Here is a 13,640-nt window from a genome sequence, read left to right on the forward strand (position 1 = left end):
TAAATGCAGTTTTTGGCTCAGTAATTTTAGTGGAGAGTTTGGGAAAATCCTACTGGAATGTAGGTCGTGGTTTTTTCACCTTTTGAGCCAGGTGTTTTCCACATAAAATCTTTGTGTTCTTTATTTTCTGTACTTATTATTCCGCAACAGTAGTAGTTGGAACACATAGAAGAATTAGGTCCTTTTATAATCAAGTTAAGCAAAAATTGGGTACCACACAAATCACTCTCTCCCACCCCCCTCTTGTGTGGTATTGAAGTCTAAAACATCACTTATGATTCATTCTTATTGCCTCTTTGACTCTTATTTTGCTTAACTTTAGATTTTTACCTCTTCTATTGTCATGCTATCTTTCGTAACTGCTCATCTTTTTTGGAAATCATTTTTATCTCCCCTGTAATTTTTTGGTCTTAATTGAGGTTATGATTATCTTCCCGCGGCTCATCCTTAATTGAAATTGTTGTATATGCTTCGTAAATTACCAACCTTAAAATAGGTTTAGATATCCTATATTTAGTTGACATTTTCTTATTTGGAGTTATTTGATTCGTGTTAGCTTCCTTGTTGTTGAATTACATATTGTGGGGTCGTTGCTTCATATTATTTTATCCCTTGTTGAGTTGTTCTTATTACGTTTAGTATTCTCTATTGTGGTTATTCCTTGTGAGCTAGTTTTACCATCTCCTTATGATTGAAAGTTCTTGAGTTGATTTACTTGTCATGTTCTTATATATATTGTCATTATTGTTGTTGTACTTGTTATTGTGGTGCACGAGGTTTCTGCTGTGCGGTTGTTGATATTGTGATGCACGAGGTTTCTGTCGTGCGGTTGTTGTCATAGGGTTGCATGAGGTTTCTGCCGTGCTATTGCTACTATTGATATATTGCACATGCGGCGTGATAAGGCGGGGTATGTATATATATGTTGATATGTGGGTTGCGCATGTGGCGAGACAAGGTGGGAACATTATGATGCACATATGGTGAAACAAGGCGGGCACTTATTATGTTATTATTTGCACACGTGGCAAGACAAGATGGGCTATGTCAGGGATTGATTGTGATGATTTGTGATGGCCTGGGGGCATTCCTGTTGTTTGATATTGTGTTGTGGTACGCTTACCTGTATGAGCTTTATCTTGTGGAAGTTATGAGGAAACATCTTACGTGTTGTCCGTTATTTTCCTTATGCTTATTAGCTGGTAAGAACTATGTTAAATCACTTGCACAAGCATACACGTAGTTGAACACTCCTATTGGATGTGAAGTCCTCCTGATTTTGCTGAGTATAGATGCACACCCTCGTTTACTTGTTATATATATGAGAGTGGCTCTAATTAGCAAATGAGTTGTCAGCATGACCATGAGGTATGATGGGGGCACAGGATGCCAAATGTTATATTTCAGGTACTCGGACTCGTGAGCTGTAATTTGTCCGAGATTCGGTACTTCTTAGAAATTGTTGGATGAGACCTGATGTGAACATTGTCGTAGGATCTGAGTTATTGCTTACCTTTACTATATTGTGAATTTAGGACTTGGGTTTGTGTTTTCGCTTGCTCTTTTATGTCATTATTTTGGCATTTCCGTTGTTACTTGTTGTTTTCTTCCCTTATTGTGATTGTAATATTGTTAGACATTTCTTTAAGTCTTTATATATACATCATATTCCATTGTTCCTATATTTTTACAGTTTATTGGACCGGTAGGTGTCTTGACTGTTCCTCGTCACTACTCCACTGAGGTTAGTCTTGATACTTACTAGGCACCGCTGTGGTGTTCTCATGCTACTCTTCTGCATATTTTTTTGTTGTGCAGATCCAAGTATCGATCATTAGTAGTTGTGCGGATCATTGCTGAGGAGACTCAAGGTAAACCCGATGTTGCGTTCGGAGGCTTCGGAGTCACCTTCTTACTTGTATTCAACTGTTTTCACTCTTTTCCGAACAGTTATATTTAGAAGTGGTAGCTAACTCTGTAGAGCTTATGACTTGTACTACCGGATTTTGGAAATTATAAATTTTGTAGAGATTTCTGCTTCAAGACTGTTAAATTTTATTTATTATTGTGATATTTCAGTATGAGTTAGGCTTACTTAGTCCCTAAGACTAGGTGCCATCACGATACCCAAACGGAGGGAAAGTTGGATCGTGATAGATTTGAGGGATTAGATTCTCTAAATCTCTAAATATAAGTTCCATTTGGAGAGAAGAGGGAAAGAGGAGGGGAAAAAGGAAAATGGTGTAACTAAATCCCTTGATTGAAAGCACAAATAATGAATTAGGAGCCTTTTAAGGTGGATTGTATATATTTTATAAACAAAACTTATTTATGCCAGGTAATTAACTAAACATGGACATTTAGGATAATAAACTTTCCAATAGTATATAGGAATGAAAAAATCTCTAATTCAAACTTGCACAAATTTGCTAAACGAACTTTTCAGTCCATTCTTTTACGAAATCTTTGGTGAATCAGTACAACTTCGTGCGTCTATATTAAGCAACAGTAAAAATACTAGCCAAACTATTTTATACAGTAAAATCTTTCAATAACAATATCATTTGTTCTGAGATTTTTTTGTTTTTATAACGAATGGCTGTCATACACCTATAACAACATTTGATGTTTAAATATGTTTTGGCTGTTATAGATAAAACTTATCCAAAAATCAATTATTTTTCTTTTTTCTAATGTTACATATTAAAGATAAGAAAATTCTTCAAATTTTAAATCTCAGAAGATATGCATATTTCACTAGATATATATTGATGAAAACTAATACATTGTTAATAAATTTATTAACTAAACGTACAAAGATTTAAACTCCAAGGCACATATTTTAAAGCTACTAGAAAAATAAATTCTTTCAAGATTGATGGAAGAACTTTGTAATAGTAGTTGTTTCGTAGATTTTATTTTTTTTACTACCAATATAATACTTGAATTGACGAAGATTCGAATCTAAATTTTCAACAAAAAGGTATCCAATGAAAAATATATCATTCGCAAATTTTCAAATCTTGTGTCTTATGCAAGATAGGAACTTTGTTCAATGGAAAAGATTGTTTGCATATTTTTAGAATTGCTATTAATAATCTTAGAGATTCTACATAACTGATATAGAAGGATATTTTTAAAAAGAATGTTATACTATAAATATGAATGTCGCTATTATAGATAAAAAACTGTTATAAAGAGGTAAAATATAACTTAAAAATCGGTTCTAAGAAAAATTTTACTTTTATAGTAAATGATTGTTATATAGAGATATTGGTACAGAAATCGGACTATAAAAAAAAATAGAAAGTAAGTCATTTTAAATGTGTGCATAAATGAAGTCAAATAATGTTAAAGAAGTTCACACCGCGTCAACCGGAACCAAACCCCATCTAATACGGTGATTCTTTTAAACAGGCATCAGCTCTGTGCATCAACAACATGTATTTAAGTAAAATAACTAGATACACTTAAAAAAAATTGAAATTAAGTCTTTTTTAACGTGGACATAAATAAAAGTCAATATATCTAAAGAAGTTCACACCGCTCAGGGAGTGAACAAGAACCAAAACCCCATAAAATATTTGGTGATTTTTATAAGCAGGGAATCAGCGTGAAGGTTGTGGGGTTGCATTTCCATTATGTTTCACAAATTTAAATGAACACACCTATCACATGGAAATTGAAACCTGAACTGAAAGTTCAACGAAAGCTACTTGAGGAGAGGCATCATTGCCTCGGGGTTCCCTAAAACAAGGTTATTTGCTTCGGTTAGTATGAGCCACGGCTTCTTTTTTTCCTCTTCTTTCTAGACCTTATCTTTAGCAATAACAAAGTCACACGCCATTTGTTTGAACGTTTGTATAAACGTGGAACTAAGTTAAAGACCAATTAGTTTTCGGTAAATATTCTAGAGTGAAGCATATATATGGGTTATGTATCGGGTAATGTAAACTTTTTTTTTGTATACATATCAGAAGTCCTTATATCTCTCCCTATATATATAGGGGCGGATGGATGCTAGTCGAAGCGATGTCAAATTTTACAAAATATACATATACACAGTGTAGCAAAAGAAGTATATTAATTAAATGACACTATTAGACAAACTAGCTCGCTTGGTCTGATGGGCAATGCCCTTTTTTGCACCTAAAAATTGGGGGATCGAACTCACACAAAGTTTTTGCACATTTTTAAAGTATTTTTAGTTTAAAATTAGATTATGTAAGAATTGAACTCTCTATCCTCTAAGCTAAAAACATTAACTAAAGTGATAAATAAATAAATAAATATAACATGCAATTATTTTAGTATTAATTAAAAGGATTTATTAATATAATTTTGAAAAAAAATTACTCTAATATTTATATAATATACAACTTTTGAGTGACCGGATTTACTGGTGTTACTCTTCTCAATTTTTTTTATGTCGTTTTAGCGATTTGTTTCTTAAGTAATGACACTGCTTGCAAAAAATCCTGCGTACGCCACTGCCCTCGGGGCTAAGGTTTGAGCTGCCAACCAACTCTTATACTTTTTTTTACTTCTGCCGAATATTATTAGTTTAAGCGATTTGGAGTACGGCTTTTTAATTAAATTTATTCTTCACATTTTTAGGTAGCCGAATAAAAAAAAGCATTATTATACACAATAACCAAGTAATTTGACTTTTTATGAAGGATTATCTGCATGTATCTTTCGATTGACCAAGTGTAAAAAATACAAATTAAACTTATTATTCTATACACAACATTCTTGATGGGGGAAGTTTTTTTTTTTCTTCAAGAAAATCGAAAGTTTCCTTTCTTTTCCTTCACTTTGGCTACTGATTTTTATTTTAAATGGAAACAACTTAACCACAAAGGAGGAGAAAAGAAAATTCTTGTTTATGAGAAAATTAAGAGGGAAAAGAAAATAGAATGTATCACTTCTTTCATGAATTAAATTTAAGTCAAGAATCATTCTTTTGCACAAACTGAGAAAGAGCAGGTACATTTTGCTTTTCCTTTCTTGTCATAATTTCAAAACGTTAAGATCAGGTCTTTCGTCCAGAAGAGAGCTTGAACCTTCCATTTCATTTGTCTCATAAGATTTAAATGAAATTAATGAGATTTTAGAAAGTTCTTAGAAAGATTGAAAATAAATAGCGTAATACAGCTCTTGAAACGGAGGAAAACAATTTCTATTAAGAATATATTTTAAAAATACTTTACCTTGCGAAATCATTGAGCTGGGTATAAAAGTTGAAGACACATTGGTAACTGCATAAGTTAAAAGACAAGTACTATAAGAATTTGTTTTGGTGATAATTTTTAGTATCATATGTTAGGTAATAATATCTGGTAACTTGGGATGTTGAGATGAATATGTGGACATACCAGGAAGGATAAGATTAGAAATGAAGTTATTAGGAACAAGGCAGGAGCAGAGACGGATCCAGGATTTAAATTCTATGGGTTCAATTATAATATTTTTTAGCATTGAACCTATTATATTTTTAAAGTTATGGGTTCATATCTATTATTTTTACAATTTTAATGAATTTTACATACAAATTTTTACTCCGCGTCAAAAATTATGGGTTCAGTTGAACCCGTAGGCAGTACACTACATCCGCCTCTGGGTAAGAGTGACATCTGCGTAGGACAAGTTGCGGGAATTGAGGTTGAGATGATTTGGGCATGTGAAGAGGAGAGATATAGATGTTCCGGTTATGAAGTGTAAGGGATTATCCATGGCGGGTCTGAGGAAGGGAAGGGGTAGGCCGAAAAAGTATTGGGTGGAGGTAATTAGGCAGGACATGTTGTTACTTCATCTTACCGAGGATATGACCCACGATAAGAAGGTGTGGAAGTCGAGAATTAGGGTTGTAGGTTGACTGATAGTAGTGTGTTCCTCCTAGGCTTACCAATATTACTAGGATTATTTTTGTATTATCGTATCATGATTCTTTATTATTACATGTTGTGTCATTCATGCTCGTTATCATATTACATTATTGTTATCATTGTTTGCTACTTGGCTGCTTTATCTTATTTTCATTGCTCCCTGAGCCGATGGTCTATCAGAAACAGTCTTTCTACCTTAATAAGGTAGGGGTAAGGTCTGCGTATACACTAGCCTCTCCAGACTTCATTTATGGGATTACATTGATTTTTTTTTTTTTTTTTTTTTGTTGTTGTTGTTATTGTTGTTGAGTAAGCTAAGTGATGTAGAGTAAGAATCAAATATTTGGATAAAAAAATGACTTGTGTATATGCGAAGAAAACTATTTTTCTTATTTTAGTGTAAAAGAAATTTTAGGAAGAATTTAAGTTAACAAAATCAAAAAATTTCGTTTGGCAAATATTTTAGGTTTTCCTCCACACCAAAATCTCATTGGTAAAGATTTAGTAGTTGTTTGGACATTAAAAATATTATTTTTGAAAAAAAGTAGTATTTGGAGTTAAGTTGAAAAATAGTATTTAGAATTCGAAATTATGTTTGGACATATATATATCACTCGAAAAATATTATAGTTTTATGAGCGGGGAAAAATATTGTTGAAAATTTTGTAAAAGTAGTCTTTTGAAAAACTCATTTTCGGAAAATTTTCAAAAATTTGTAAATTTTCATGGACAAACACATTTTTTTTTAAAAAAGAAATCAAAGAAAAGGATTTTTTTTTTCATGGACAAACCCGTTTGTCCATAGATTTTTTTTTATTTTTTGAATTTTTTGTTTTTCAAACATGTGTTTGGCTATGATATTTTGTATTTTTTTTTGGAGATTTTTTGAAAATGAATCTTTTCAAAAACCCAAATGTGATTTTGACCACTTAAACAAAATTTTCAAAAAAAAATTGTTTCCACTCACAAAATTGTAATATTTGTTTAAGTAAAATATAATTTCAAATAAATACTATTGTTCAACTAGCTCTAAATACTACTATTTTTTTCAAAAATTATAATTTTACGTCGAAACGCCTACTAACCAACATAATTAACACATGAGACGGCATTCAATAATTGATCCGCTTATTTTTATTTTTGTTATATTTTCCTCTTCTAGATCTATTAAAAAAATCAGAAGCAACGTGTCAATCATGGAATTAGGGGTATTGTTGTCCTCTCGATAACCATTACGTAACGCTGCTATAATTGGACTACGCATGGGTCCCAGTTTCCTATTTGCATCCGCTGTCAAATTCCACTCGTTGTCATCTTGAGGATGTCCGAGTCAGCAAATCATTTTCTTTTTTCCCATTCTTGTCCTTATATTCTTCTACGTCTCTTCCCCTACGTTGTTATAACTCCTATAAATAAATACCCACTTTCCCTCCCCGTTTCAAAGGCCCCTTCCGTATACTCACCCCTTCCGTGTACTCATCCTTCCACGTAACAGAAAGAATTACTTTCAGCTAACATTTGCGTAGTTTCATTATATATATACAGTTTTGTTCAATTCGTCCTTCTCCAATATGGATTCATATTCCAATTCTTCTCGTGATTCTTCTTCCCCTTTTGATTCTATTGTTTTTGGTACGTTCATTAGCTCAATTGCTATCTTCTCTATGGTACTCCTTCCGTCCTAATCCTAATTTATGTAAGGGTGTTTGACTGGGCACAAAACTTAAAAGGAAAGAATTTTTTTTAAACTTATAATCTAAAATAATTCATAAATATTAAATAAATTAGAAATTTAAAGTTCAATTATGTTTAAATATAAAAATAGTATTACATAAATTAGAAAAGAAAGTATCAGTTTATGCTGAATTGTATGAACTGTATCATTTATAATTTTAAGCTGTTAGAGAGGAATTTTGTTTTCAAAATATTTCCGTGATCGCATGTTGAATTTTGTGAATTATAGTTAATAGTCCAACTTTTCATTTCGTTTCCTTGTTGAGATAATATGTTGAGTGATCTGAGAATATTTTTTTTTAAAGATTTGGATGATACTCTGTACTCGTCCAAGACTGGAATTGGCCAAGCATTGAAGAAGAACATTGACGGTTTGAATTCTGTTCTTTTTTTTCCCTCTTTTGCTTTTCAATTGTGTAATTAATTAAAGTAATTCAACATTATGAGCTGTGATCGCTTAATCTAAAATTGTGATGTTTGGCTGAAAACAGATTTTCTGGTGGAGAAATGTGGTTTTCCGGAGTCGAAAGCATCGGCTTTGCGTGTTGAGCTTTTCAAAACTTACGGCAGCTCTCTCGCCGGTTTACGAGTAATTTTCCTACTTTGCCTTAATTCTTAATTAATACTACTTCAATACTTTTTCTTAGATCATTCAATTAATTGTTTTCTTCAATCTATTTTGCTTTTAATGTAGGCGTTAGGCTATGATATTGATGCTGATGATTATCACAGGTGAGATATGTTCAGAAAAACTGCTTAGCTCGACTCCCTCATTCCCCAATTTTGAATGATTTTATTTTAAATAAAAAAAAAAAGAAATTATTTTTTCTGAGATTTTTCTTTTGCTTCTTGCTGAACAGCTATGTGCACGGAAGATTGCCGTATGAATTGATTAAACCGGATGCTCAATTAAGAAGCATCTTGCGTAGTATTAATCAAAGGAAAATTGTAAGTTATACAAATGGATTCAAATTGCGATGTATTGATCACGGATGATGATTGATTAGTAATATGTTATGAAGGACATTGTGATTGATTAAGAAAGTAAATGTGCAGATTTTCACCAACTCGGATCGAATTCATGCAATAAAGGCACTGGATCGTCTAGGAATCAAGGATTGTTTTGAACAAATTATTTGTTTCGAAACAATGAATTGTAACCTCTCCAAGGCAACGCGGCCAAATGAGATTCCGGTGATATTGAAGCCTTCAATGGAGGCAATGAATATCGCCATTGAAGCTGCTCAGGTCGAGCCTTGTCGCACGGTATGCTCTATACTCCGCTTATCTAGCCAACTAGGTCTTTATTTCATTATTTGTTTGATTTATGTGCTGTAGTGGTTGTTTTTCAGAATTTGATTCTTTTGGTTTGTGTTTGTTTTTAGCTCTTCCTTGATGATAATGTTCGGAACATAGCTGCTGGGAAAGCTGTGGGGCTCCGAACAGTTTTGGTAAGTCCTAATTCACTTTGTGATTTTGTTTAGATAATTGTAATTTTAGTGCTGACTGCTGAGTATTCAGATTGGAAAGGTTGAAGAGAAACAGAGTGATAGAAACTCTACACTTATGTGACGTGGGGTGAAATTTAACCACCGCTCAATCCCCAAGTTTACCTTGTATTTGATACTCCCCCACTTATGTGACGTGGGGTGAAATATCTTGTATTTTAATTTATGTGAACCTATTTCTTTTTGGTCCGTTCCAAAAAGAATGATTCCTTTTTAAATTTAGAAACAATTTAACTTAAACTTCTTATTCTATCCTTAACGAGAAGCTTTTATAACTATACAAATACTCTGGACCCCTTTTTGACTTGTTTAGAATCACAAATTTCAAAAAAAAATATTTTTTCTTAAATTTTGTGTCCAGTCAAACAAGTTCACATCAATTGGAACGGATAAGAAATTATAATTACAATTTATTCTCTACCAGTAAACGAAATTTAAAAAGTACCTTATAATACCACTATAGTAAATAAATGACTTTGTTAGGATCCAAAATAGAATGCTTTTTTAAAAGAATGATATTGGTTCGTCCAACTCGAAATTTGAAGTTCAGTAAGTGCAATAATACTAGCTAGGTGACAGAAACATATAGTGATAGAAATAAGGTACAAGAAGATATTTTAGCTCGTTCTTATCTCAAATAGTATGTAACCTAGTGTCCTTTCAACAACCAAAGTTTTGTACTCCCTCCGTTCAATTTAATTTACGCGAATATATTTCTTTTCTGATTCGTTTTAAAAAGAATAATTTATTTTTAATTTTAAAAATAATTTAGATTAAATTTTTAATTTTATTTTTAATGAGAAGTTTTTATAACTATACAAATACTTTGGGCTTTTTTTTTGACTTGTTTAGGATCATAAATTTCAAAATTTTTTATTTTTTTTAAATTCCGCACACAATCAAACAAGTTCACAATTGAGAGGAGACAATTTTGTATCGGCCGAGTCCCCCCCTAAAGTTACTAAGTACAATTTTGTCCCATCCAACCTGAGAGTTGGGTGATTGAACTTGTAAAAAGTTCAACAGGTGTAATGGTACTATATGGTAGGTATACTGTATGACAAGAATGGATATTTTAACTTGTGCTTATCTCAAAACCATGTGACCCGTCTACTGCTTCGTATTACCTTGTCTTCATCAATCGAACTGTATATCCTTTTTAGGGGTCATAATTTTAACTGTGGGGCTACAAAGATTTTTTTTTTTTGGTTACCTATACCTGATGTTCAATGCCAAACAACACCTAAAGGAAGAACAAAAAGAAAGCTCTCAATTCAGTTTGCTACTAATGCTCCTCTTGTACTAGTTAACTAACTAAAATTCGGGCATATGCAAATTGCTGATAAGTTCTTTCCCCAAAGATTTCCCATTATTTGGAATTCTAATTGATAGAGTAGCTAATTTAGCGTGTGAGTTAATGGTATATAGAAACGCTTAATTTGCCTATTTATTTCCATATGGAAGGTTGGAAGAACAACCAAAACTAAAGAAGCGGACTATGCACTGGAGACGGTGACTGATCTGTTTCAAGTGGTTCCAGCAATATGGTTCAAGGAAGAAGAAGATCAAAAGATGAGACGCACAGGAAGCGAATTAGATTCACTTCTCGCAACCACAGCTGTGGGGGCTTAATTTATTTCAAAACCCCAAGGTCTAGAGTTTGGAACACAGTACACGTACATATACTGATATCCCCCTCCATCTCAACCTTGTAAACATCTTTAATGTATGTGAATATATGTACTTGTATCAATGTATGTGTATATTATAAAATAACATAAGAAGAGCCACAAGAAAGGTGGTTTGTCCAGAAATTTCGTACGCGTTGATTAGAGATAAGCTCAGCTAATTTTATTTTCTTCTGCTTTCTGAATATGTGCTCCATTTAAGAATCAAATAAAGATATCGAAGCACATGCCACTTGAGATCAACACTATTAAAGGCAAAATACATAAAAAAAACCCCTTAAAGTTGTCCTCAATTCAATACCTAAAAAATGCTAATGACCAAATAGGCACTTTGTACTAAGTATAAATATATCTTTTAAACCACATGACAAAATTTGTGTGTACACTCTTTTAAATAAAGTTTATCCTTTTTTCTTCCTAAAGTGGACCCCATCTGCTTCTCCATTTTTTTCCTCAACCATTTGATATGCGCACTAGACCTTTCTCTCCACCTTCTCCTTACCGCCACCGGCAGGCTATCGCTCGAGCTTCATCATTTTCGGAATTACATAGGGAATGCATATGTTTTTACTTCTTCGTTCCATAGGAACTCATAAAGAACAAAAACACATCTTGGACAGTATTTTCATCACCATCTCAACCAACGTCCATCACTAAACAAATCCAAAAATATCAAATCTGACAGCTAATTCGATTGCTATGTCCGTAACCTCAATTTAATTATACACCTCTATTACATACGTCAATCCACCATAACCCATTCCTCTCACCATTTTTCATTAGACCAAACACCAATCACTCACAGAACACATACCAATGATCAGTGATGTCTTTCGTGTCATCTCCAGCATATGACCTTTGATGTCTTCCTTTATCTCCCTTTACCCCACCTTCCAATTTCACCACAACTGAATTTGGCAATTGGTTCTAGTCTGGTGAAAATCTTCCATTAAGTGGGTTAGGATGATTTTTGATTTAGTTTTGAGAAAGAAAAAAAAGAAACAAAGTTGGAAGGGTTTTGGTGGGCTACAGTGACAAAAATAATTGGGGGGGGGGGGGGGGGGCGGGGGGCGGGGGGCGGACGTTTTTTTGGGTAGGGAAAGTTAATATATAATACATTTTTAAGCAAATACACGAGTCGGTTAATGATTTGTCCGTTTGACACATTATCCCCAATTTTAACACACGCATGAGGTTTGTTGGTCTCCGGTGCTTAGTTGACCTACTTTATTAAAGGCTTGAAATATCTGACTGAAAATAAACTTAATTGAAGTGTTCACCCGGACGTTGAGGACAACTTAAAAGTGACTGTTTATATATTTCGTCCAATATTAAACATTGACTTTCATACTGATAATTTTTTATCCAATAATTTATTTGAATTGATAGATAGGTTTGAAACCAACAAGCATTGTTGCTTTCAATGCTAAAATTGATGTTTTATTTTAATTAACCAACATTATTGAAACCACATTATGTCATTTGATTTCGATATATGATGAGTTGGTGGGGCGTCAATATATATTGTCACTGTTACTCAAATAAGGATGATAGGTGAGTTTATGAAAAATATTTTCTTGAGGCTCCTCCAAACATTATCAGCACTAGATGCTTTGTTACAAGTACACCCATACTATACATTTTAATTTCAATAGTAATAAGTCACTTTCTTTTTTTTGCCTACGCTGCTCTTTGAACTGTTGTCTCTCAATAATATCCTCAGTTATTGATTATCAGGCCTCACCCTGTTAGTCATATTTATATTACTAATATATGCTAAGTTGTTGCTGAGCAAGAATGCTGCGTTGTGATCATTAACAAACGATGGCTACAACTGGGAAGGTCATATTAGCCTAGAATATCATGTATATAATACTAATATACAACAAATGGACAACATATTTTTAAAAAAATAAGTGAGTTAACGCTTACATAAAGAAAAAGAAGTGCCAATTAAGCATAATAATTAGCACATCTATCGCTAACAAGGTAGCTTGATGATGAGGTATCATTCCACCGACAATTTTCCACTTATCTTCTTCTCATTCAGCAAAAGAGTGGCATCATTAAATTACAGGGGAAGAAGTAAACTCTTCAATATTCGACTGTATATTATATGTTTCAAAATCTGACTATGGAAATCTGGCACTAAGGTTAGATAACCAAAAGGCAATTAGGCTGAGGTCTTGCACAAGATTAAAGAAATCAACGGGCGAGCTGATTAATTGGTGCCGAGGTCAAGGACTCTGGCCGACCATAACGGTTAGTTTTGTAATAAAATATTTTAGGGAAATATTCCACCGAATATTCTCTGTACTTGTACTTTAAGTTAGGTAGGGGATATGTCTCGTATAAGGGGAAAGGGAGAGAGAAGAAAGTGGCATGTAATATTTTGTATGATAAGTTCTCTCATGAAAAGTTGACTCTCAAGCATATTACAAACATTATCTTTACATAAAGATTCGATTGGTTCTTCATCCCACTTTCTCGCATCAGATCTGAGAAAACTCCCCATATTCCCACGCTTGTTTGCCTTACATCATTGTCAGAGGAAGAATCATCCACCGCATTCAATATTTGGGTTAATCATTCTCTCTATTTACATTTATTGTCATTTAATATATTTATTGCTTATCATTATTCTCCCACACACTCATGACAGTACCATTAAATACCCCTTTGCACTAAATTTGTTTAAATGCAATTATACGTTGTTTATATCATCCGATTTCAGATCTAGGTTATATTATGTTTAACTAGGATTTACCCACTATCTTCTTATTTAATTAGTTTAATAAAAAGGCTTAACACTTTTTGGTCAA

General features: G+C 33.0%; 1 protein-coding gene across 2 annotated transcripts; it reads left to right on the forward strand.

Annotated features, from left to right (window-relative positions):
* The first annotated feature begins 7,328 nt into the window (after positions 1–7,328).
* Positions 7,329–10,944, forward strand: LOC107793790 (uncharacterized protein C24B11.05). 2 transcript variants are annotated; one of them, XM_016616232.2, is made up of 8 exons: positions 7,329–7,520; positions 7,928–7,993; positions 8,114–8,211; positions 8,317–8,354; positions 8,483–8,570; positions 8,679–8,888; positions 9,008–9,073; positions 10,595–10,944. In XM_016616232.2, the coding sequence occupies exons 1-8, from the start codon at positions 7,460–7,462 to the stop codon at positions 10,760–10,762; spliced, it is 795 nt and encodes a 264-aa protein (XP_016471718.1). In that variant the 5' UTR covers positions 7,329–7,459; the 3' UTR covers positions 10,763–10,944. The 2 variants fall into 2 exon arrangements, with proteins under 2 accessions (XP_016471718.1, XP_016471724.1); XM_016616238.2 differs by lacking the exon at positions 10,595–10,944 and adding an exon at positions 9,144–9,389.
* Positions 10,945–13,640: the final 2,696 nt, after the last annotated feature.

Source organism: Nicotiana tabacum, chromosome 7, assembly GCF_000715075.1.
Source record: "Nicotiana tabacum cultivar K326 chromosome 7, ASM71507v2, whole genome shotgun sequence".
Lineage (NCBI taxonomy): Eukaryota > Viridiplantae > Streptophyta > Magnoliopsida > Solanales > Solanaceae > Nicotiana > Nicotiana tabacum.